Raw genomic sequence first — 27,368 nt, forward strand, 5'->3', positions numbered from 1 at the left:
CCTGGCACTGGCCACTGTCGGAAGACAGGATACTGGGCTAGATGGACCTTTAGTCTGACCCAGTATGGCCATTCTTATGAGGTGCTGAAATGAAGACAATGGGATTTGTAGGGTCTCGCTTTCTGGATAAGGCCACAAGGCCCTGATCCTGCAAATACTTCAGTGGGACTTCAGATATGTAAAATTGCTCATGTGTGCCCTGTGCTTGCAGGACTGATGCCTAATTTATTCTTGCTACACACCTTGAGGTTGGCAAGAAAGAATTAACCCTGATTTACAAATATGGGAAATTAAGGCACAGGGCTTCTATGACTAGCCCAAGGCCCCAGAGGGGGTCAGACCCAGGATGAGAAGAGATGAGTCCCTGACTCTCAGTCCTGTGCTCAGATCTCTAGATCACAACCCTCTCTACCCGAAACAACTTGGCTTGCATAAACTCACTTTAAACAGCAGACCATTTTAAAGCCAACTCTCCATCCTCAAGCTGATGAGAATAGTTTGTCATTCAGTGCTAAGCTTTGTGGTGTGCCTATGAGCAGTTAGAGAGGAGTGAATGAGTGAGTATTAAGGGGAGTTTAATTTGATAGTGGCAAGATAACATGCAAAAACTAAAACTGAATGCATTAAACTAACAGGAAAAAATAAAACACATTCATTTTACTGGAGCTATTTGCCTCTACCTTTGCCCATGCTCACAATTTAAGAAGGGAAGGGCCAGTGTATTTTGTAGGATAGATATGCTGCGTAGCTCCAATGATGTTTCTTGTTATAGTGGGGGATAAAGGATTTGTCTACATGCCTCAATCATCTGTGTTTTGGGGCAGGAATTTACTCGTGTTGTTAGTTGGGGCAAAATCACTTGGTTTTAACATTTAAGAATGAACCAACGGGGAAATCATTTTGAGTTTTAAAATTAAAAAAAGATAGAAATAAAATCGTAAACCACATGATAATCAGTATGGTTTTAAAGAATAGTCTTTCCTTGATACAGTTATCCAGGATTACTGCCAGTTCATTATCTATAGTACATGTCTCTAATTCCTAGTCCTTAGTATGATGATAACCTCAATTTGACCACTAGCTGACTCACTGCTCACTGGTTAGATACTGCTGGACAATTGATAGGAATCATTACTTAAATGCATCTTGCAGTACTGAGAACAGAGAACAAATCCTGGTTAGGATTGATTGGTAAATTAGTAGAGTCTTCAGGTTTCTAAATCTTTTTCTTAAACCCCAAACTTATAAATAGCTGGTTTTTTACTAGCTATTTTTTCAAATTAAAAAATCTCCAAGCAGCTTCATTCTAGGTTTTCTAGATCACAAGAACTAGATACTTAATATGAAGTCTTTGTATCAAATGTTTCAAGAAAATACATTTCCCCAAATATATCCATTGCATGGAGAATTCATGCATTTTAATACACAAAGATTACTGAATCCATTATATTTGAGTTCACACAAAAATAGAGATTGAACCCAGCTCTATACATAAAAACAAATGACACAGCTGTGAAAATGATGCAACCTGAGTTCAAATAAGAACATAGTCTCTTTCTTTCTCTCTGTGTGTTTATGCATATACATGCATGCACAGTACTGTAATATATCAAAGAAACTGAAACCAAGAGGAAAAACAGCATTCATAGTCTATCAGTCCTTTCCTCTGCAAAGCTTGGTTTATGCCCCTACTGGTTGCAATTAAAAAAAAAAATCAACATTTGCAAACATACCACAGATAGCTCCTCTTCTATGTATAATGGAAAAAAATATTATGATTACCAAATGCTGCCTTTCAGTGGCCGCCTCTGGACATCTTTGCTCAAGCTTTATCGTCACTCCTCACTTGGGTGCTGTGACAAAGTTTCTCCTCTGCCTTGGTGGGTCCTGCGCTTATTGGCGGAGTTGCTTGCCTCAGAGATTCACGGCAGCCCTCAGTTTGGCCACTTTTGCTAGTGGCTCAAACCTGCCGTTAACTCATCTAACCTCATCACTGGCCAGCATGGGAAAAAGGAAGAAGAACAATCCCCGCAGTCTCTGCTGACCCACCATGTGGGTCGGGGAACAGCCCAGAGACCTTTCCCTCTGGTGGAACCCACAGTCCAGGTCAACTCCTCCTGTGTCTGATCAGGAGTTGGGAGGTTTGGGGGGGACCCGGGCCCGCCCTCTACTCCGGGTTCCAGCCCAGGGCCCTGTGGATTGCATCTGTCTAGAGTGCCTCCTGGAACAGCTGTGCGACAGCTACAACTCCCTGGGCTACTTCCCCATGGCCTCCTCCCAACACCTTCTTTATCCTCACCACCTGGTGTCTGATTATGCTTGTACTCCTCAGTCCTCCAGCAGTATGCCTTCTCACTCAGCTCCTAGTGCCTCTTGCTCCAGCTCCTTGCACACGTCACAAACTGAAGTGAGCTCCTTTTTAAATTCAGGTGCCCTGATTAGCCAGCCTGTCCTAACTGATTCTAGCAGCTTCTTAATTGGCTCTAGGTGTCCTAATTAGTCTGCTGGCCTGAATTTGTTCCAGCAAGTTCCTTCTTGTTCTGGAACTGCTGTTGTTATCTTACGCAGGGAAAATTGACCTGCTTAATCTGGGACTAATATATCTGCCTTCTAACACAATCCTGTAGCCTCCGTCTGTTTACGTGTCTGGGCAGAGTTCCTCTGGGCAGCATCCACTGACTCCCTTGATGCCTTCGAGGAACAGTGGGTGCTGTCTGGGGTTCTCTACTCGGTGTCCCTGTCTGGTTCAATTCGTTTGACCCTTTGACCGCACTACTGTCCCTGTTAGTTCATTAGTTGTCCCCCGGAATTACTTGGTTTCCACGTCCTGTGGATCCCCGTCTTAGGCTGTGGGGAGGGATCCTTTAGCAGTGGGCGGGCTTCCGCCCACCCACTTCCTGGATCCCAATAGGATCACTCTCCTGTAGCCATCTGACCTGACCCTGTCACAGTGCCTTTGCTCTGAAAGGCTGCAGGTCTCACCACTTCTGTTGTATCCTTCCCAGGCTCCTCATCTCACCTTTTTCCATGTGGGCCCATACACCTGAAACTCCCTTCTGAACCGGGTATGCTGTGCTTCATCTCCCTTCTTCCAATCTCCCTCTGTTAAACGTGCTTCTCCCCTGAAGCCTGTCAACTCGTTTAATTCACCCTTCAAGCACCTGAGCATCCAGGGCACCTGGGTTTTGCTTCTCTGCTTAGATTGCAGGGTCCATATCTTCAGTTTCTTCCATGTGTCACCCACCACTGTTCATATTCCACACATAATTAACCTAATGTGGCCCAGTGATGTGGAGAGGAAGAGACACAAAAGCAAGGTCCTATGCATTGTAACAAACCATTCAAATCATACTCCCTCACCCCTTTCTGTGCTGTGCAGCTAATCCTAATGCTCTCTGAATGGCAGGTAACTGTTTCTTTGTTTTAATGAGAGCAGCCCCTTCCTTTTGAACATAGCGTAAGTGAGAAGCCCCCTCCTGGGATTAACTTGATGTCGCAGAGAATGTGCGCTCTCCCGCACAGAAGCAAAGGCTCTTGGAATGCCCAGCCTTAGAGGGTGACATTCACAGGCACACAAAGCCTAGGTAAATGATCTGCGGGCAGGAGAGCTACAATGGGGTGGGCGGGAGCGAATCCCCCAAACCCCTGACAGGGCACAGAGCAGCCCTGCCACCGCTACTACTATCACAGCTCAGGGGCTGGAATAGGAGTCACAACTCACACACGTGCACACGTAATCCTGCACCCACTGGCTAGTCCTTCACTCCTGCCCCAACCCACCTTCAGTCTGAGTTAAAATAGCCTGAATACCTATTGAAAGATCCCTCATCAGAATATACTTGTCCACTAGATGCATCACAGGGCACTTGTTCACCACATTCAAGGCCACTGCATAAACCAGGTCCAATGACCAGCACATTAAAATAATACAAACAGAGACCCAACCTCAACCTTATCTGTGGCCCAGCTCTCTGACAGCAATAATCTGTTTCCCCCCTTTGTCTTCATTAGAAGCAGCTTAGCCCCTCCTCCACTAAAATAAATAGTTCAGCCCTTTCTTTCTAATACTTAAATCCAGCTTAACCCGAGGGGCAGAGTACTGATTTAAACAATCAGCACAGCTTGCCTGATCTCAACTGCATCTCTAAGTAATCACAACAAAGTCCTGTCCGGATTTTCACTTTCTAAACATGGATATTTTTATTTGCTGGAAAATGAAAGTTTAGGTGTGTTTGGTGGATTTTGTTGTTGTTGGGTTTTGCTTTTGTTTGTTTTGGTTGCTTGCTTTATGGAAGGAGTTAGGAAGAAACCAATGAAACAGCTGTTGATTATGTTAATTCTCACTGGGATGGAAAAGGAATTTTTCATGTACATGGGCTCCGGTAGTTACTAAAATGTAGCTCCTCAGAAAGGAATGTTGTCCATTTACACCAGTGAGGATCTGTCTTATAATGTCCTAGATTTCACAGTGGGCCGCAATAGGGTGATCATATTTCCCAAAGGGAAAACGGGACACCATGTGGGGCTAGCCCAAACGCTTCCCCCACCCCCACTGCAAGGCTGGCCCTAGCCGCTTGCCCAAATCCCCACATACACAAATGGGTCTGGCCCAAGCCCTGTCTGCACCCCCCCGCTGCCTTCGGCGAGGCTGTTCACCTGAGCCCTGCCTGCACCCCCGCCCCCGCAAGGGGGCTAGCATCGCCGCTCACTCCTCAGCACCCAATCAAGAGCCAAGGGGAAAAATGCCCACTTTTGCCAAAAATTCGGGATAGCTGGGACAGTGCTTAAAAAAGGGACTGTCCCGGCCAAAACAGGATGTATGGTCACCGTAGGCAGGGTGCTCCTATTGATGTGATGATGTGAATTGGTGGAAGGTTTGCAACATGAATGTATATTAGTGTTTTAAAATACGTCGTGAAATATTATATTCTGTAATTACTTTACCTAATTTTAGAAAGAGACTGTGGTCTATTACAGACTGCCTGTTTAGAAGGCACTTCTGCCTGCCATAGATTATAATATTGTCTAGCTGCAAAAACCAGTTAAATAAATGAAATACCTGTTTTATAACAGTGAAACTCACTCTCTTGGCTCCTGTTTCTGGGCCTACTTCATGTCTCCAATAAGTGCCTTCAATCCATAGAAAGCAGTAATGTTCTAGATGTGCACAAACAGATTCAACTCCGCATTTAAGGGTAAATGCTCAATCTAATATTAAAACTAGGATTCACAGTAGGGTGGGCTTTTTTTTTTTTTTTTTCAAAAATACCGAAATAGAGGAAGGTGTATTTACACTTTCTTCACAGCAATTCTGTCAGTCGCTCATCAAAATCTATCAATGAAATCTGATCATGTTGGCTGCATGATCATGTATATAACTTGTAGCCCTAGCATTTAAATACCAGTTTAAGCCATTTTGATTTTAACTGTTAAGTGGGCAGTACAAAATTTTGCACTTATGGTAGACGAGTTTACCTTGACTTATACCATCATCCCTGATAAAACTCAGAGACTATTTTCCTACCAGTGTTGTGCATAAACATGATGTAACACTTATTTAAATGAAAGACACAAATAAGTGGAAGTTCATAATTCCAACATTTCTTTATTTTGTTGCCTTTAAGTGATTACCTAGTGCCAAATTCCAAAATGATGGATAAGGTGGTATAAGTTAATTTAGATTCCTGCTCTGCGTCCATGTCTAACTTACATGCCAAGAAGCCAGAAGATGTAAGTTAAAGTAGAATGGAGAATACTTTAGCTTGCACCTTCTAGACTCTCAGTGAGTAAGGCAAACCTGTGTAGCCTCCCTTAAGCATGAGTGAAGCAGGCATAATTAGGTCTAAGTGAGTATAATTAAATGTACATTTCTGAAGGTATCTCCTATGTCCCAGTTCACCCATGATGTAACTCCAATGCATCTGCATTTACTTGGCTCTGAAGGCCATTTTCACCATGCATGAATGGGATATTCTATTCCAACAATGGTGTATCCTAATAGGAAACTAGACTTAGGGCCAGATCCTCAGTTGGATTGAATTCAATGGAGCTGCACCCACTTACACCACCTGAGGATCTGCCCCTTAGTGTTATAAACAGCTGCATTTTCACTTTATTGATTTCCATGGTGTAATAGCATGGTCTACTCTAGGCTGATTATTACACAGGGATCATATCACAGATATTATAAAAGAACTTGGATATTTTATAAGGTACAGTATCCACTGACTTCTGAGTGCGAAAATACACAGTGGAGATAAATGATATACAGTAAAAGCTGTTTTATCTGGCATGTTGGGGGAATGGGGGTTCTGGTAAGTGAAAAATGCCAATTAACTAAGAGGGAGGGAGGAAGTGCAGGGCTGGGGGTGCAGGCTGCAGGCTCTGGGAGGGAGTTTGGGTGCAGGAGGGGGCTCGGGGCAGCAGATTGGGGCATGGGAGGGATGTGGGGTGCTAGATCTGGGGGGCGCTCACCTTGGGCAGCTGCCCACAAGCGGTGACCTGTTCCGGTTGCTCCTAGGTTGAGGTGTGGCAGGCAGCTTTGCTCCCTGCCCCACCCCAAGCACTAGCTCTGCAGCTGTCATTGGCTGGGCACTGTGGCCAATGGGAGCTGCGGGGGCGGCGCCTGTGGGTGGAGGCAGCTCACAGAGCTGCCTGCCGCACCTCTGCCTAGGTGTACCCGGGACAGGTCACCGCTTGCAGGAAGCCGCCCGAGATTAACAGTCCCCGGTCCAGCACCCCGAGCCCCCTCCCTTGCCCTGAGCCCCCTCCCGCACCCAAACTACCTCCCAGAGCCTGCGCACCAACTCCCTGCCGGCCCTGCGCCAACCGGACTATAAACCTGAATTTCAATGAAGATCAGAAATGTCGTTTTATAGAGCTTTCCGGTTGGTGAAGTGCCGGATAAAACAGCTTTTATTGTATATAAATTCAGATGTCATGGGATTATGTTGAAATTGAGGTGAAATTGAGGTGATGGCTGCAGTTGAGGAATGAGTAGCTCACAGGACCAGGGAATAAGCCACAACCACTGAGAAGCAGATTTAGCCTATGTAGTCATGCTTCCCTGCCCTTCTGTATTTGTTTTCTATATTCAAGAAGAGAATTCAGTCAGTTCCACATTGTTGTGTGTGTTTCCTAGTGAGTTAGAGAATGGACCATTTTGATCAATTTAATTAATTTAAAACTGCATATTGCCGTGTATTCACTTTTCAAAAAAGAATGCTCTTCAGTGAATTTAGCTCTTGTGAATGTGGCTGGATGGACAGTCCTGGGTAATAAAGACCTTTGTTTATCCATGGAACAGGGGCAGTGGAAATGCAGGTGCCCCAAAACCCCTCCACTCAGGGTATCTTAACTCTTACACGGAGGATAGTTCATCCTCCCTGCCAATTAATTCCTAGGCCTTGCCAGTAAGATTATCAAGGGTGCTATCTGTGAGGTGGGTTTGGTGGTGTGGATCTCTGCTCACTGGGGGCAAAGGTAAGCACCCTAATTCACACTGAACAACCACTTTCAAGTCACTATGTCCTGGGCCATATGTGAGCCAATCATCTAAATAAGAAAGATGAATTATCCCTTTATCAGTCTTCTGGTCCATCCAGTCCCCGTCCCCACCTCACTATATTTTAGTGATTTGCTTGCTGGTTTTCTTCTAAAGCATTTGCTGCCACAATTTACAATACCCATCACTCCAGCCTTGCAAAGCACATCTTTTGTCTCAGTGGTTTTCATACTGCAAACCACAACTGACTGACTAAACTGAAAAATCTCTGCTGAAAAACTCAAATGAAGGTTGTGGATGCAATACCTACCTTTAGTGTCACAGGAGAGGAGGAGGATGAAAACACTGGGCCCCACCCGTGTTCCCAGTGAGGCTAATGAAAGTTTTGCTGCCTTAACTGGATGAAGGATTCAGTCCTTCCTGCGCCTTTTCAGGGAAACGTAAGTCACGATGGAGGAAAGGAATCCTGAATGGTTGTTAGCCTGAGCACTTCAGTCATGTATTCATTCCCTGCTTCCTTTGATAACCGCACTGGGATTCATACTGCTTCCTGTGGTAATTGAACATTTTGTTCTAAGCCCACAGGTGGTCATGCCAAGTGATCCTCCACACACATTTTACTTTGGGCTGGTGACTCATTCCCGTTTAATACCATCCAAACATTAGCTGGCTTCAGAAAGTATGAATCATCTTCCTGATAATAGTATCTGAAGTTATTGCGAGACGTGTCAAGCTAAAATGCTAGGGCTAGTCAGAGCACTAACATGTGACTGTGTTCTCCTTACAACCCACTGATCTAAGATGGATGCTGGTTTACATTGTATTTAGAAGTGAGGGTCTGCTTGGGGGCAGGAGCTGGACATGCAAACTCTGGCTTTGTCCTCCAAGGATCACAGCTGCTTCCACTGAAGGAAAGTAGAGGACATCCTCCACCCCTGGAAGTTTTTCTTGTCTTGAGGTAAGCCTGTGATGTTCACTGATTATTCACACAACAATTAAAGCCCCAATGCCCTTTGCTCCTGCTTCTAGGGTAAAACTCACCTTCTGCAGTCTGATGCAAAAGAAATTTCCATGGAACTTCTTTACATGATGTGAGAGGATATAGTAATGCTGCTAATGCCTCATTGTCTAGGATTTTGGAGCTGTCGATTCTAAATCTCATTTAAGTATCCTTTTTTAGAATAGCATTAAAAGTATTTATTCTTGTGGCACAGACTCACAGCATTTAGTATTCAATAAATAATATTCTACTTAAGATGTCTTGAAGCTTTTTCTTCATGGATTCTATTTTCCTCACCCTAAACCAATGGAAGATCAAAGACACTAGTGAGACTACTTTGCAGGAGTCTAACCTGTAATCTTGTGCATGGTCTTTCAGGACCCGTCTGTGATCAGCAGATTGGTAGAGAGTACACCATTTATTTGATGAAAGAAGCAGGGTGGGAGGGTTTACAGGCCAGGATTCATGTGTGGTGGGTTTACAGGCCAGGATCCATGAGCCAGGTGGTTCTGTCTCTATCTACTATAGAACCTCAGAGTTACAAAGACCACAGGAATGGAGGTTGTTCATAACTCTGAGATGTTCGTGACTCTGAACAAAATGCTATGGTTGGTCTTTCAAAGGTTTACAACTAAACATTGACTTAATGCAGCTTTGAAGCTTTGCTATGAAGATGAAAAATGCTGCTTTTAACCATCTTAATTTAAATGAAACAGGCACAGAAACAGTTTCCTCACCTTGTCAAATCTTTTTTAAACATTCCCTTTCTTTTTTTCAGTAGTTCACATGTAACACAGCACGGTACTGCATTTGCTTTTTCTTCTTTCTGTCTCTGTTGCTGCCTTATTATATACTTCCAGTTCCAAATGAGGTGTGTGATTGACTGGTCAGTTCATAACTCTGAGGTTCTACTGTGCATCCATTTTTAAAAAGGGTGGATTTACTTAGTTACACCCAGAATTTGCTGTCCCTCTGACAGTGTGTGGCGGTGACAGCTGTGGTCTCCCTGAGACAAGAATTAGGTGATTACACTGTGATTTCTCTGCCTTGGAGTAGCTTTTGTGGAAGGCTTGGGAATAAATATGGCTTTGAAACCCAAGCAGGGTGATTATCACAATGATGGGAGCAGCTTGTTGGTGCTGGAGAGGGAGACACTAGCAATTTCAGATTGATGTCTAGGTCCAGCGAGTGCGCCCAGAACTCCTCTAGTAAGGGAAGGTTCTATCATGCAGAAGAGTGGGAAGCACCCACTTTCAGTTATTTGGGGGTTGCCTGTTCAAAGACATGAGTCTTGCATGGTACTCAACAGTGGCAAGACGTGCTCATTCTGCTTGGGCTCTAAGGAGTCCCCCAGGCCTGGGGCTCTCCATCGCAATTGGCAACACAAATGTTTGCACTCTCAGACAGGTTAGTTACACATTTAAATTCTATTATTTGCTCCCACACGGGATGGCAGGCCCATTTTAAAGGTAATTTAAAAACAAAACAAAACAGGTCCTAAATCTTTCCTCATAAATCAGTGTTTCATATATGTTGGAGGTAGAGGGGGATTTGTATCATATCAGTCGCAAGTACAATTATTCACAACAATCCTCTTTCAGGGGACCACATAGCAACTCAGTTTTGGATCTGGCATTTAGTAGAAATCAGGTGACTCCTTTCTTCAGCAGTCTGCAAAGTCCTTCAGTCACTATGACACCTGCACAGAATATGGCCCTGATTCAGCAGAGCACTTAAGTCTCGATGGAGTAAAAAGAGCCTTGTTGAATGGGGACTTTAAATTGAGAGGCAATATTTTTCACCTGTTGCAGTTACGCCCCTTCTAAAGCTAGCTCCCTCTATGCTACGCAACCACATAGAGTTAGGGGTGGGCACAACTGAATCCCAGATTCTGTGGTTTTTGTTCAATAAAACTGTTCAGTAAATCTGAAAGAGAAAGTGCTCAGGTTTATGAGGGTCTGGAAGTGTGTGTGCGTTGGGGATGGGGGCAGGTGAGCTGGAGTTTAACCCCTTAGTAGAGGGTAGCATTCACTACATGTAAAAGGTTCCTGTGTAAGGCCCTGAGCTTGAAAACAAGTATTCATGTGTTCACTTTTATGCATGCGAGTAGTTCAATTGATTTAGCTGAATCTGTTCTTCTGTATTCAGTTAAGCATGAGTGTCTTCGCAGGGTTGGAACTCAGGAGTATGTCTCATTCAGAGCTATATCTGAATGTACTGAAAAGCCATTCAATGATCTTAAACTTCTCTACCAAACCAACCTTGCTTAGGAGAGCAAATCCAAAGTGGAAAGAAGAGTGAATCCTCATGCTCACTTCTGAAGCTTTGAATAATGCTCAAATATGTTCTTACTATTGAAAGAGTAAATGAAAACAAATGGGGTGATTCACTCCCCAGTGGGGATATTCTGAAGCTGGGAAAGCCAAGAAAACCCTGCTGTTTCTCCAGCAGATTAGCCTTCATTTTCAAATGACAGCATTATGTAGGGGTATGTATATAAATATGCGAGAGAGTGCAGCCGACTTTACTTGTGTGCGTAATTATATTAATGTGATTACATTACATTCAGTCACAAACTCTACAACAAGGCCCAGATTGCTACTCTCTTAATCCAGGTTTATACTGCTCTAACTCCATTGGTTTCAGAGACAAGGTAGGGTACGAGTGAAGTAAACCTATGGTGATTCAGCTGCCAGGAATTTAAGATGGCTGATCACACTTCCGAAAGGTGTTATAGACCAACAAAACCCCACTTCTGTACCAATAACATGCTCATGACATGCTCACCTTGAAAGCCACCTTTTCCAGTCCTATGCCTCCTTATTTAATCTTTCCTTCCTGCTACTAACAAGCCGATGCGCTGTGGCAAACAAGACGGTCGTGCCCAGGTTGTTGTTTTTTCCCCTCAGGAGCGAGAGGCTTCCAGCCTTTCAGACAGACACCAATTTGAGACACCAAGGACCTAGTTTTTCAGAGTACTTAGAATTATATAGCACTGCATATGTCCAAAGCCCAGCTCCCACTCACTTCAGTTTGCAGCACTGTGAGTGCTCTTCTGAAAATCAGGCCCCAGGGTCTCAAGTCTGGCACCCAGAAAATGAGGACCACACAATTATTGACCACCTGTGAAAAGTCTGAGTTAAGTGGGTTGCTTCACGTCACATAGAAACTCTGGCAGAGGCAGGGATAGAATTCAGTTCCCCATGGCACCATTCAAGAGCCTTAACCATAAGACTGTCTTTCTCTCCCTACAATCCCATCTCATTCACCACACACCTTCCAATTTCTGCAACAAATGAGGCAGGGGTCTTACACACAACAGTTTCCTTCACTACACCACCCCAATTCATCCCCAAAGCAGTTTCATCCTGTGCCCAGAAGAAGGGCAGGGTCCTGTGGAAAAAAAGAGTATGTGATGAAGTAATTAAAGCCTGTATCATAACGCACAAAGAGGCTGAATTAAAGTTACACTGGCAACCTTATTTCTGAAATTTTCTAACTTTTGAGTGGTTGACTTCAAACCTTAATAATGTTATTTTAACATAGTTTTTCTGTGTATATAGTTTCCTAGGGTTTTTAAAAAAGCAAACTGAAAAAAAACCACCCCAAAATCCATCATGTGGCATTATTTTGATACTCATTGTTCACAAGCAGGATTGGAACCTTTAGATCCTCCACACAGACCTCTGCCACGAGAGCAGAGGAGTAACTGGAACACCTGATAGCAATAGTAGGTTGTCAGACTCTGTGTGGACTGACACTACAGGAGGAGAAGACACAATTCACCAGTGGGTTTTGTGGATATTTGGTGAGAGTTAGGAGTCTTGGGTTCCCTGCCAGGCTCCAGAAGGGGTGTGTGCTTGAGTGAGCACAGACTCTTCTGCCCCATTCCCTCCAAAAAGTCCCTGTCCCAGTCCTGTCTCTTCCCCACCCATGGCTCCTTGTTCCAATTGCGTTCTCCTTGCCTACCTAGTCCAAGGCTCCACTCCTCACTCTCCTTCTCTCTACACTCATGCCCAGCCTCCTTTTGCAACTGGTTCCAGATCCCCACTGCTGGATCTCATCTGATCTGTCTTTCCCATCCCCTCCCCCCCACTGGCTTCCAGGCTCCTCATACAATCTCAGTCTCCCCATTGTCACTCCCTCACCCCCTCTCTGGCTTATTGTCCCAATCTCTTTGTCCGGCCAGTGCCAGTTCTCTTCCCCATCCCAAGACACGACCAGCTCCTTCTAAGATCTGTCTCTCCTCCCCTCTGCCCCCATTCCCTCCCACAGTGGTTCCTAGGCCCAATCTTCTTGTGCAGCCAGTCTGTCTCTCCCTCCCACCCCTAGCTTCTCATATGATATGTGTTATCTTCCCATTTCCCCTATCTGCTCCCAGTCCCCTTGCCCAACCAGTCACAGCCCTCCAACTCCCACAGTTTCTCTCTCCCCAACTCCCAGCTTGGCCAGACTCCTTGTCCCAGTCTACTGCTTTCCCTCCCCTCCCCTCTGGGCTGGCTTTTGGTCCTTCGATATTAAAATCAGATGGCTTCCTTCTCCCTGCTGCCTGGGTGCAAGCAGGGGGGTTATTGAGAGCACAGGAGAGACAGGCTCCTTGATCTCAGTTTCAGTGCTCAGCCTGGCCCAGAGCTGTTGGAAACTGCATCTACAGGAAAAGTTCAGCTTTGTTCCTGTAGCCCTGGACTGAAGCATGTTTGGTTGTTCTTTGGGGATGGTCCAGCACTATGAGCTGACTGAGTGGGCTCAGTGAAAATGGAATATTTGGAGCTTTTAGCTGCTAAAATCAAAGACATCTTTACTGAGTGTGTGCAAACTGTGATTTTTCAAAGGTTTATAATTTAGCCAAATTTTGGGTGGATTTTCACAGAGATGGCAAAAGGTAAATCACTGACACAAAGACCGTCCCCCCAATTTCAAGTCCCTGCTCCAAAGCATGGGGGCATTAGAGCTGTTCAAAGAAAAGTTCTTAAGAATATTTTAAAATTGGCAAAACAATTTTTTCCCCCAGCTTCATTCTTGGAAACAGCTGTACAATTTTGTCTAAAATTTCTCTCCCAATAAAAGTCAGCCTGGCCTGGAGTATTTCAGCCCTGCTGGATAAAGTTTGGCAGAGTTATATACAACTGAAAATAGGGTGTTATAATGGGAAGCGTTGGGCCACCTTACTAATAGGCAGTGCTACAAGTCCTGGCTATAATACGTCAGCTGTGTTTGTCTGCACTCCTATGGTTCACGGATCACTGTAGTACTTGAGTGCTGTGTATGGATTAAAACCACAGCCAGAGCTGCCTAGTAGAGCAGCCAGGTCTCTGCCCCACTCCAGGTATGCTCAGGATACCTAGTGTTGTAGATGTAGTCATAGCCTGTTACTTCTGACCACGCCTTCAGATTCCTTGCCCTCTGCTTCTTCGGAGAACGCTCTAGCATTTCATATGCTGCCTGCCAAAGATCAGTTAACAGGGCAAATGCACCACAGCCTTTTCCATTAGTTTCTGAAACTTTAGCAAAATCCGGTCACCAGTTGTAACATTTTTCAATAGCTAATAATCAGCACAGGCTACTGTACATTTACTAATGTGATATATGACATTATGTGCCTGCAATGCCCCTCTGCCATGTACATTGGCCAAACCGGACAGTCTCTACGCAAAAGAATGGACACAAATCTGACATCAGGAATTATAACATTCAAAAACCAGTAGGAGAACACTTCAGTCTCCCTGGTCACTCAATAACAGACCTAAAAGTGGCAATTCTTCAGCAAATAAACTTCAAAAACAGACTCCAACATGAAACTGCAGAACTGGAATTAATTTGCAAACTCGACACCATCAAATTAGGCCTCAATAAAGACTGGGAGTGGTTGGGTCATTACAAAACCTAATTTCCCCCTACTGTTACTCACACCTTCTTGTCAACTGTTTGAAATGGGCCACTCTCATTACCACGACAAAAGTGATTTTTCCTTCCTTGGTATCCTACTGTTAATTGAATTGTCTCCTTAGACTGACCTCCCACTTGGTAAGGCAACTCCCATCTTTTCATGTGCTGTGTATTTATACCTGCTACTGTTTTTCCACTCCATGCATCTGATGAAGTGGGTTCTAGCCCACGAAAGCTTATGCCCAAATAAATTTGTTAGTCTCTAAGGTGCCACAAGGACTCCTCGTTGTTTGTACATTTACAATATGCCCTCAGGCGCCTCCTTGGGTATTATGACCTGTTTCACTCATCATGAACCACTGACAGGGACGAAGTGCCACAAAGAAGTAAGCAGTTTCCTCATTTTTGAACCCAAAATATGAATAGTGAAAACTAAGCGCCACCTCCACCAATATTTTATATGTTGTTTATAACGCAAGGAATAGAACTATTTTGACTCAATACTAATATGAAATATCTGTTCCCCTCCTTGCATCCCTCCAGTTGGTGAGAGGAACAAGGCAGTTGCTGTTCATGGGCAATCAGAAGCTTTCACATATTTTCCTACTGATTTTATTAGGGCTGTCAAGCAATTAAAAACATTAATCTTGATTAACCGCACTGTTAATCACACTGCTAAACAATAACAGAATACCATTTATTTAAATATTTTTGGATGTTTTCTACATTTTCAAATATATTGATTTCAATTACAACCCAGAATACAAAGTGTACAGTGCTTACTTTATATTTATTTTTGATTACAAGTATTTGCACTGTAAAAAACGCCAAAGAAATATTATGAAAGTTGAACTTACAAATGTAGACTTAAGTAAAATAACCCCATCTGCATTCAAAAATAAAACACTGTATAATTTTAGAGCCTGCAAGTCCACTCAGTCCTATTTCTTGTTTAACCAATCACTCAGACAAACAAGTTTGATTACAATTTTAAGGAGATACTGCTGCCTGCTTCTTGTTTACAATGTCACTTGAAAATGAGAACAGGTGTTCTCATGGCACTGTTGTAGCCAGTGTTGCAAGATATTTACGTGCCAGATGCGCTAAAGATTCATATGTCCCTTCATGCATCCATGCTGATGACAGGTTCTGCTCGATAACAATCGAAAGCAGTGTGGACCAATGCATGTTTATTTTCACTATGAGTCAGAAGCCACCAGCAGAAAGTTGATTTTCTTTTGAGGTGGTTCTGGTTCTGTATTTTCCACATCAGAGTGTTGCTCTTTTAAGACTTCTGAAAGCATGCTCCACACCTCATCCCTCTCAGGTTTTGGAAGGCACTTCAGATTCTTAAATCTTGGGTCAAGTACTGTAGCTATCTTTAGAAATCTCACATTGGTAGCTTCTTTGCATTTTGTGAAATCTGCAGTGAAAGTGTTCTTAAAATGAATAATGTGCTGGGTCATCATCCCAGACTGCTATAACATGAAATATATGGCAGAATGAGGGTAAAACAGAACAGGGGACATATAATTCTCCCCCAAGGAGTTCAGTCACAAATTTAATTAACACATTATTTTTTAACGAGCGTCATCAGCATGAAAACATGTCCTCTGGAATGGTGGCTGAAGCACAAAGGGGTATACGAATGTGTAGCATATCTGGCACGTAAATACCTTGCAATGCTAGCTACAAAAGTGCTGTGCAAATACCTGTTCTCACTTTCTGGTGACACTGTAAATAAGAAGAGGGCAGCATTATCTCCTGTAAATGTGAACAAACTTGTTTGTCTTAGCGATTGACTGAACAAGAAGTAGGACTAATGGACTTGTAGGCGCTGAAGTTTTACATTGTTTTGGTTTTTTTTACTGCAGTTATGTAATAAAAAACATCTACATTTTTAAATTGCACTTTCACAACAGAGATTGCACTACAGTACTTGCATGAGATGAATTAAAAAATACTATTTCTTTTGTTTATCATTTTCACAGTGCACATATTTGTAACAAAAAAAATATACACTTTGATTTCAATTACAATACAGAATACAATATATATGAAAATGTAGAAAAACATCAAAATATTTAATAAATTTCAATTGGTATTCTATTGTTTGACAGTGCAATTAAAACTGTGATGAATCGCGATTAATTTTTTTGAGATAATTGTGTGAGTTAACTGTGATTAATGTAGACTCCCTCGTCAGGCCCTATGGTACCAGTACTCCCAGCTATCTTCAAGACACCACTGCCTTCCTGAGGAAACTACAATCCATCGGTGACCTTCCTGAAAACACCATCCTGGCCACTATGGATGTAGAAGCCCTCTACACCAACATTCCACACAAAGATGGACTACAACCCGTCAGGAACAGTATCCCCGATAATGTCACGGCAAACCTCGTGGCTGAACTTTGTGACTTTGTCCTCACCCATAACTATTTCACATTTGGGGACCTTCAAATCAGCGGCACTGCTATGGGTACCCGCATGGCCCCACAACATGCCAACATTTTTATGGCTGACTTAGAACAACGCTTCCTCAGCTGTCGTCCCCTAATGCCCCTACTCTACTTGCACTACATTGATGACATCTTTATCATCTGGACCCATGGAAAAGAAGCCCTTGAGGAATTCCACCATGATTTCAACAATTTCCATCCCACCATCAACCTCAGCCTGGACCAGTCCACACAAAAGATCCACTTCCTGGACACTGTGGTGCTAGTAAGTGATAGTCACACAAATACCACCCTATACCAGAAACCTACTGACCGCAATTCCTACCTACATGCCTCCAGCTTTCACCCAGATCACACCGCACGATCCATTGTCTACAGCTAAGCTCTGTGATACAACCGCATTTGCTCCAACCCCTCAGGCAGAGACAAACACTTACAAGATCTCTATCAAGCATTCTTACAACTACAAATACCCACCTGCTGAAGTGAAGAAACAGATTGACAGAGCCAGAAGAGTACCCAGAAGTTACCTACTACAGGACAGGCCCAACAAAGAAAACAACAGAACGCCACTAGCCATCACCTTCAGCCCCCAACTAAAACCTCTCCAACGCATTATCAAGGATCTACAACCTATCCTGAAGGACGACCCATCACTCTCACAGATCTTGGGAGACAGGCCAGTCCTTGCTTACAGACAGCCCCTCAACCTGAAGCCAATACTCACCAGCAACCACACACCACACAACAGAACCACTAACCCAGGAACCTATCTTTGCAACAAAGCCCGATGCCAACTGTGTCCACATATCTATTCAGGGGACACCATCATAGGACCTAATCACATCAGCCACGCTATCAGAGGCTCGTTCACCTGCACATCCACCAATGTGATATATGCCATCATGTGCCAGCAATGCCCCTCTGCCACGTACATTGGTCAAACTGGACAGTCTCTACGTAAAAGAATCAATGGACACAAATTATATGTCAAGAATTATAACATTCAAAAACCAGTCAGAGAACACTTCAATCTCTCTGGTCACTGAATTACAGACCGAAAATTCTTCAACAAAAAAAACTTCAAAAACAGACTCCAGCGAGAGACTGCTGAATTGGAATTAATTTGCAAACTGGATACAATTAATTTAGGCTTGAATAGAGACTGGGAGTGGATGGGTCATTACACAAAGTAAAACTATTTCCTCATGTTTATTCCCCCCCACCCACTGTTCCTCAGACGTTCTTGTTAACTGCTGGAAATGGCCCACCTTGATTATCACTACAAAAGGTCCCCCCCCCCGCCCCGCTCTCCTGCTGGTAATAGCTCATCGTAAGTGATCACTCTCATTACAGTGTGTATGGTAACACCCATTGTTTTATGTTCTCTATGTATATAAATCTCCCCACTGTATTTTCCACTGAATGCATCCGATAAAGTGAGCTGTAGGTCATGAAAGCTTATGCTCAAATAAATTTGTTAGTCTCTAAGGTGCCAGAAGTACTCCTTTTCTTTTTGTGATTAATCGACAGCCCTAATTTTTATGTTATGGTATTTTAGCGCTTCTGCAGTAACTAGGTGCTGACTGTGAGCCAGCATCAAACGTGCCCCATAAAAACAGAAGGGGGATAGTAAGGTCATACTGGAGTTAATAACTAATAAAACAGTGAAAGACCTGACTTCCACAACCTAGCCATCAGGAGCCAGTCTGAATAAATAGGAACCCTGCATGTCTCTGCCCAGAATGAGCCCCTAGTTCAGGCTCAGAAATATTCCAAAAAATATTTCTTTGTTTATTATGCTGTCTTAAGTACTGTTTTTTTTCTATTAAAGCAGGTATTTGTTGTCTTCGTTAGATATGGGAAATAAAATCTATCCTCCCTAAACGTACAGCTCCTTCTCTTTGAGCACTGCGGGAATTTTCTGAGACAGTAGAAGCAAATTTGTTAATTAGATTCAGTTATTTGTCTTGAAAATGATCCTTTAAGAAACTGAATCATGAGCAGAAAATATGAAAAACATCTTATGTGTACTTAAAAATCAGTTTGATCTAATCTGGGGTCACAAACCCTAAAAATGCCTTAATCATAATCTTTCAGGGCCAGATGATCAAAAGAATTTAGGCACCTAAAGGGGCCTATTGGAATTTCAAAGCACTTAACTAGGTTAGGCACCTAACTCCTACTGATGTCAATGGCTAACCTATTGAAGTGCTTTAAAAAATCCCAATAGGCATCTAACTACATTTTTAGGCACATAAATCCTTTGAAAATCTGGTCCTTGGTCACTGCAGGGCAGAGTTAAGGATGTTCTGGTGTCTACACCATGGATTTCCACATGTTAGCATGTCTGGATTTCTTTCAAGTGTAACTGTAATTCTGAATATTCTCGGTTTATAATGTTTGATTTTTGGGATAATTGCAACATCCTTGCAGTGGCACGGGAACACTTTTAAGAGTGGGGGTGCTGAAAGCCAGCCCCCTTATCCCTGTCCACCCCACCCCCCAGAACTGTGGCCGCGAGCAGGGCAGTGTCTGTGGGAGAGGGGGACTTGGACAAGGGTAAGGGGGCCAAGGCTGGAGCCACAGCTGGGAGCAGGCGTGGAGCAGGCATCCGGGACCCCGCATAAAATGGAGCACTCCTAGGTCCTGCGCCTATGGTATTTTGCCCTTAAATCACTCATACGTGTTCTCAACCTAACCTCTGTCATAACACAGTGTTTTGGCTGGGTAGTTTTGTTAAATTTCATTTCTCAACAGTTTATTTGTAAGTGGTATTGGCTTTTCAGACCTGTCTTGATTAAGGCAAGTTCCAAGGGGTTGTGCTTGTGCTGACATGGGCAACAGAGAGAGTGGGGGAGGAGCAGTTAGCTGACAAATTGTGTCCCAGTCTACCACAAGTCAGGGATTCCCCTTCCATCTCCTTTGCCAAGGATCTAGCTCAGAGGAAGACGTGATCCAAGACCCAGCTGTTGATAGGCGACGGCAGTATAATAGAGAGGCAGGTATTGGAAATGAAAGAGATTCACATGATAGTAAGGGCAGAATACATACTGCTGCTGAATCCAAGCAAGACTAAGGTGGCACTCTTGGGAAAAGGGAAGATCTTCAAAGAATTACCTTCCTCTGTAACATCCACCCTGATTGCTAACTCAGTCTTCAGCTTGGAGATCCTTTTGCACTCACTGCTAACGGAAGTCCAAATAGCTATGGGCAGTCATTTCCATCTGTAACTGGCATGTTGGGCATTCCTGACCCCCTAGGCTTAATTAGTTCAACCCATTATATCTAACTGTGAAGCTACATGGCCAGAAAAAAACTCCAACTGGTACAAAATGCAGCAGCTCATTGATTAAACAACGAAGATCTCCATGAGGACTTCAGTCTGGTGCTCTGGTCTCGTACTGACTGCCTATTGAATAGAGTCCAACTCAGGGCCCATATCTTGATATTCAAAACTCTGTGTGGCATTGGCCCTCATTAGGCGAGAGAGAACTTCTCCCTCCATAATCATGATCTCCCACAAGAGCTACATTGCTCAACCAAACAGGCTTGCCATCACTGGAGGCAGAACTTTCACAGGAGCTGGACCTAGACCGGAATGCTCTCCCAAAGAGAGATGACTGACCCCAGTTCTCACCCATATAAACAATCTAAAACCAACGTAACCACACTTTGAGAATGAGTTGATCTTGCCATTACTATATTAATGCTAGTTTTCACGTTTTATTACCTTGTCTATTTCAAAACTTCATTGAACTGAATCTTAGTAAACAGATCAAATCTGAATGGATTTTGTTGTTGCTGCTGCTGTTCTGGCTATTACACTCATTATCTGGAGTCATCAGCAGTTTTGCTGTGTTTTCCATCTGTTACTCAGTATAAGGGCTCTGGTATTTTTCCATGGTATGAGATAATTTCAGAGGCTGGGGCTATCATTTCCATTTGTTATGATTTTTTCTCAGTGTGAGTGGTTGATTTCCGCTCAGGTCCTTGGTTGGACCAAAAGGAAACAGCAGATGGTTTGAGTAAGACCCTGTTCACACTATAATATTTTCCAGGTCGTGAAACTGCTTTCAAAATCATTTTAATTCCTAGGCTCAAGAACTATTTTCTGTGCTGTTTTTTAGAATGTTTTCCTCATTTACACAGACTGACATTTGCTAAAATAAACATGAAATTGTTTACAAGAACAGATCTTGTCCAGCAGTTTCATGGTACTGGAAAAAACCTGCTGAGGATGGGGGAGGGAGGTAGTGTTGTGGTCTCATTGCTAATTAGTATTCCAAAACTCGGCTCAGTTTTGCATCTCTGAGGCAGCGCATGTACCTGTTCCTTCTTCATTGTACCTGTATCATTTGCCATCATCCTAGACTTCCTGGGGTATTTTCTTATCTCTGGTGTTATGTAGTTTGATATGTGCAGGTGAGAATTTGACTAAAAGTGTCAGATATATGTATATTTTTAAGCTACTCTCTAAGCACACACCAGGTGTTGGTCATCTGATAAATTCTAAACAAAATTATGCTTGAGTTAAGAGACAAGATTTTATGATGCTTGTGGAGAAGCAGATCTTCTCTGAGAGGAGAGAAAAAAAGAGTGATTAAATGATGTTAAGGGGAAAAACTCATTTGTATTGTATGAAAAAAGGGAGATTTAAGATCAAGAAATCACTTACTCCTAAAAATACACTAATGACTAGTGCCAGGCTTTGGTGGATAAGCAGCCAGTTATCTGCATGCTAAGGCCCTGGTTCCACAAAGGCTTACAGATGCGGTTAACTTTGTATGCTGTGAGACGTTTCACTGAAGCCAGTCAAAGCATGTGTATGTGTATAAATCGTTACAGCAGTGGTGGGCAATTTGCGGCCCATCAGGGTAATCTGATTGTGGGCTGTGAGACATTTTGCTGACATTGACCATCCACAGGCACGGCCCGCTGCAACTTCCAGTGACCGTGGTTCACCATTCCCGGCCAATAGGAGCTGCGGGAAGCAACGGGCCACAGGTTGCCCACTACTGCTTTACAGGATCAGGGCCTAAATTTGCAGAATAAGAATGTGGAATCTCTCTTATGTGGGAAGCTTTAAAAAAATGCTTTTTCCCCCTCCAGAGCTGTAATTAATTCCATGTCATTTTGGCTTGTCAGTCCTGTCAGGCTGGATTCCACTGTTACAAAAAGAGGTCCTATCCCTGTCACACAGAGTGATTCAGGTCTGTGAGTCCTAAACGCCTCAAGTGTCACCAGTGAGGTAAGCATAGATGCAATCTTCATTGAAAACAAAGTAGTGGGTTGCAGTTTAGTGGAATAGAATCATAGAATCATAGAATATCAGGGTTGGAAGGGACCCCAGAAGGTCATCTAGTCCAACCCCCTGCTCGAAGCAGGACCAATTCCCAGTTAAATCATCCCAGCCAGGGCTTTGTCAAGCCTGACCTTAAAAACCTCTAAGGAAGGAGATTCTACCACCTCCCTAGGTAACGCATTCCAGTGTTTCACCACCCTCATAGTGAAAAAGTTTTTCCTAATATCCAACCTAAACCTCCCCCACTGCAACTTGAGACTATTACTCCTCGTTCTGTCAACTGCTACCATTGAGAACAGTCTAGAGCCATCCTCTTTGGAACCCCCTTTCAGGTAGTTGAAAGCAGCTATCAAATCCCCCCTCATTCTTCTCTTCTGCAGGCTAAACAATCCCAGCTCCCTCAGCCTCTCCTCATAAGTCATGTGTTCTAGACCCCTAATCATTTTTGTTGCCCTTCGCTGGACTCTCTCCAGTTTATCCACATCCTTGTTGTAGTGTGGGGCCCAAAACTGGACACAGTACTCCAGATGAGGCCTCACCAATGTCGAATAGAGGGGAACGATCACGTCCCTCGATCTGCTCGCTATGCCCCTACTTATACATCCCAAAATGCCATTGGCCTTCTTGGCAACAAGGGCACACTGCTGACTCATATCCAGCTTCTCATCCACTGTCACCCCTAGGTCCTTTTCCGCAGAACTGCTGCCTAGCCATTCGGGTTCTAGTCTGTAGCGGTGCATTGGATTCTTCCGTCCTAAGTGCAGGACCCTGCACTTACCCTTATTGAACCTCATCAGATTTCTTTTGGCCCAATCCTCCAATTTGTCTAGGTCCTTCTGTGTCCTATCCCTCCCCTCCAGCGTATCTACCACTCCTCCCAGTTTAGTATCATCCGCAAATTTGCTGAGAGTGCAATCCACACCATCCTCCAGATCATTTATGAAGATATTGAACAAAACCGAGCAGAGAGATTGTGCTGCTGCACAGCTGGTGAGACCAGCGGAGATGATATCACATTCCCCAGGGGCCAGCATATCCCTCCATCCTTGAGTTTTTCTTAGGGCAAGTCTACACTTAAAACTTTAATGAAGATGCTCTAAGCTGACAGGAGAGAGCTCTCCTGTCAGCATAGTTAATCCAACTCTGCAAGAGGCGGTAGCTATGTCAGCAGGAGAAGCTCTCTCGCCGAGATAGCACTGTCTACCTGGGAGGTTGGATCAATTTAACTACTTTGCTCAGGGGTGTGGATTTTTCACACCCTGAGTGATGTACAGTAGAATCTCAGAGTTATGAACTGACTGGTCAACGACACTCGTTACTTGGAACTGGAAGTACACAATCAGGCAGCACAACAGCAGAAACCAAAAAAAAAAAAAAAAAAAAAAGCAAATACAGTACTGTACTGTGTTAAACATAAACTACTGAAAAAATAAAGGGAAAGTTTTAAAAAGAGATTTGACAAGGTAAAGAAACTGTTTTGTGTTTGTTTCATTTAAATTAAGATGGTTAAAAGCAGCATTTTTCTTCTGCATAGAAACATTTCAAAGCTGTATTAATTCAATGTTCAGTTGTAAACTTTTGAAATAACCATAACATTTTGTTCAGAGTTAGGAACATTTCAGAGTTACGAACAAGCTCCATTCCTGAGGTGTTCGTAACTCTGAGGTTCTACTGTAGCTACAGCAGTATAGGTCTGTGTACTGTAGAGCAGACCTCAAGAGTGTGGTGTCATCCAGCAATGACACTCAGAAATCCACAAACCTCACTATTCTGTACTGGGTCCCCCACCAGTCAATTAGTACAAATTAGTGAGCTTCGTGGATTTAAAAACTACCATTTTAAGCTTTGGAAGCACTATGCACAATCATCAGATCCAAAAGTAAAGGTCTTCCTATAGGCTTAAGAGACCAGCTTTACTAGCTGAACAGATAATGGGTAGTGACTGCATAGGCACTTGAAGGAGACTACTCAGTTTTTAGAGGGCTACGGTGCTTGTTATACACCAACTACCAGTAGTACATTACAGGGAGCTAAAATCTATCATTGACAAGTGTGCTCAGCATGTACCAAATCAATATGTGAATGTAAAACAGAACAGAAATAATCCTGTATATTATGTCATGGAAACGGCATTCCATTGTGATATTTTTTCATTGAATACAATGAATTTCATTAATTTCAACTTGTTTTTGTTCACAGTCATTTGTAATCAGAGAAGTAATTATGGTACTGCCAAGACACTGGCCTTTCACTGCTATGTAGTAATCACTCTTCAGGCTAAAGTGCCCCTTACTTTCAGCTTCAGCAAAATGAGCTCCTGCCTCTTACTAAATTGGGTTAGTCCAACCATTAGACTGGTGATGACTAAATACAAAACCTATCATGTGAAACAACAGGACAGAATTTGCACTCATGGCCAGTTCTCACCTTGTCATGTGTTTCGGTGAGCACCCCCTCTCTAGGTTGGAGGATGAGTGCTTCACGTGCATCGCGTTGTAGGAAGTGTGAGTGTATTCATTTTCATCACTGTAGTCAGGACCAAGTAATGTCCGAGCCCAGGTTCCCATGTCATAAGGAGGAAGCATACCTCCAAATTCAGAGGGCAGGCATTCAGGGTGTATTAGCTGGTGAAGACTGTTCAGATTGTTGCCATGGAGAAAGATCTGAAACAAAATAAAACAAAGGCACAGTCAGTTCCTTATTTCATAAAGCATTATAATTTAGAGCAGTGAATTTGCTCTGCAATTTATGGGTGGGGCTTTTCAAAAGCACTCAGCGTTAGCTTAACTCTGCTGTCATTGAAGTCAATGCTGAAAATATGGTACTAGAGATGTTCCCTGCCATTCCCATAAGATATCATATAAAACCAGGGAAAGTGGGTTGTGGAATTATTTTTGAGGGAAGGGAGGAAAGATTCCTGGAAGTGGGTTCTAAAGCAGGCTCTGAAGAAGTGGGATATGGTTCTATTATTGGGTGCCACAAGAGAGAGAGCATGAAGAAGAGAGAAGGGGAGATAATAAAGGGATGGGAAAGGTGAGAGGTCTGTAAAGGAGCATAGGGAGCAAGAGGAGACAAGATCAGAGATATAAACTAGAACAAGATCATGAAGACCTTGAACATAAAGGCAATGAGCTGAAACTGGTACAGTAGCAATTAAACGTGGAGTCCAGCTCAGTGACAGAATCACTGTCTTTTTCAGATAGGCACCAAAATCTAGACCTATGTATTTTCAGAGCTGTTCAAAACTCAGTAGTTTTGGTGTGCAAAGGGTCATGTGTGAACATTTTCCTGCATTTGCATCCACATTCTCTCCAGTCAAGTGAGTTGTTTTGGGTTCAAACAAAACATGGCGTTTTGACTGATTTTTCATCAAAATTGCACAAATTGCTAATTTTGTGCTGTTTCAACACATTTATAAACTGACCCAAGTCCATGTACCTGAACAATTTTCTTTGAATTTATCCTCAGTTTCTGAATTTGTAACAAAACACTGAACCACACAAAGCTTCTAGTAATTTATGGTTTTATTTGAACACTGCCCAGCTCCAATTATCCTTCCACTCTTTAATCCGGACATGTTTTCACACGGAAGGACTCCTCAGTCTGTTCAATACTCCTCAGATGGAGCCCAGGCCAGATTTTGGTGCCTTTCTGAGATCCATTCTCGTGACTATGGACTTCAGGATAAAAGTGGACAAGGACAGTGAGGTCCACTAATCCAGGTACATCTCTTCAGCAAAGACCTGCTTCTCTTCCTGCTGTGTGAGCTGATGTAGAGAAGTGGAAGTTTTTGTGGATACCAGTGGGAGTTAAGAAAGGCAACGTGCTGAAGAAGCAAAACTGGCAAGTTCCTTGGAGTTGATGGTATCTCACTGGGCAGAGGTCTAGCTCTATGGGAGCTTTTTCATATGGGTGGCTTCAATGGGAGACTGTGCCTGTCCTCCACTATCATAGCTCATAGGCTCCGTCCATAGGCATGCCTTATCCACTGTATAATAGGATAGCGCCTGTTCTTTGTAAGTAATCAAAGGTTCTCTGGGCCCTGACTTGAATTCTGAAAATAACCTACTTCTGCTGAATTATTGATTAAATCTAGGCTAATTCCAAACTCCAGCTGAGGCTTCAGTCATAGCTGCAGTTCTCAGAGGCCCATTCCAAAAAAAAAACCCCAAAAACCCAGAGAAAAAAGAATAAAGCAAAGAAAGTAGAGAGTTATGCAAGCCATTCTGGGTCTGAAGCTTCACAGGTATTCTCCCCCTCTAATTACCCTTTTTCTTGTCTTGTCTTTGAGGAACGGTTTGATTAGCGTGTACAGGGCATGAATGTACCAGGGCTGGTTGACAAAATGGACTCCCCCAAAACGAGCAGGAAAGCTGTCCTGTAGAGAAGAAAGAAAGGGAAGGCAATTAACAGATGCACCAAATTAGTCAGGCAGCCAGCAGGACTAAAGTCAGAGGAACAAGTTTGCATCTTACTATCTAATACACCATTTAATCAGCAGTCTGCTTGTGGTGGGGGGATGGGTAGTGCAGAAACAGATGCACTGTTTTAAGGAGCCACTATCCCATTTCCCTCCGTGCAGTTACACCTTGGTTTCTAGTGCTTAAAGAAAGCAGATATCAAGATCTCTGCCCAAATTTCTTCTGACTCCACTCCAGCACACTGCAGCTTGCCGAGAAGGGAAATGCAGCAGGGGTGATGAACACAGCTTGTTTCCTGAAAATCCCTTGGGGGGACTAATTTTAACTCCTTATTGTGTTATGTAGCTGAACTGCAAATTCCCACTTATGTTCCAACACACAGCTCATTTTTTCACCCTTTCTGCCACCCTTGCCCCCTCCCCCATCCCATTCCCCCTTAAATCATCATTACAATAGCTGAACTTTCTGGGTGAGTGAGCAGCACATTATGGGGAGCAGGGCGGGTGGGAAATGCTGATATGTGAAGGTGTTGACAGAGAGAGAGAGACAGAGCATGTGACAGCACCATGGAAACTGACACCACCAAGTGCTTGCTGCTAAGGTTTAGTACAAATATCCAAGCATTAACATTCAGGTAGAGTAGTCTAACAGAGGTGTTTGCTTAGGTGCAAGAGCATGCTACTGCAATGTGGTACACATAATAAATAGGCTACTGAAGTTTCTTTAAAGGTACACTGTAAATGATATTTTGTATCTACATTCACATCATGCAAATGTCAGGGTCTATCAGG

At 43.4% G+C, this 27,368-nt stretch overlaps 1 protein-coding gene across 1 annotated transcript in view; it reads right to left on the minus strand.

Moving 5' to 3' along the window:
- Positions 1–27,368, minus strand: part of CLVS1 (clavesin 1) — a 134,806-nt gene that overhangs the window by 621 nt on the left and 106,817 nt on the right. The window contains exons 3-4 of the mRNA XM_077808987.1: positions 26,424–26,534; positions 24,584–24,819 (exon numbers count right to left, since the gene is read on the minus strand). Of these exons, the coding sequence (XP_077665113.1) occupies positions 24,584–24,819; positions 26,424–26,534 (347 nt within the window). The remainder of the gene's footprint in view (positions 1–24,583; positions 24,820–26,423; positions 26,535–27,368) is intronic.

This window comes from Eretmochelys imbricata, chromosome 2, assembly GCF_965152235.1.
Source record: "Eretmochelys imbricata isolate rEreImb1 chromosome 2, rEreImb1.hap1, whole genome shotgun sequence".
In the NCBI taxonomy this organism is placed as follows: domain Eukaryota; kingdom Metazoa; phylum Chordata; order Testudines; family Cheloniidae; genus Eretmochelys; species Eretmochelys imbricata.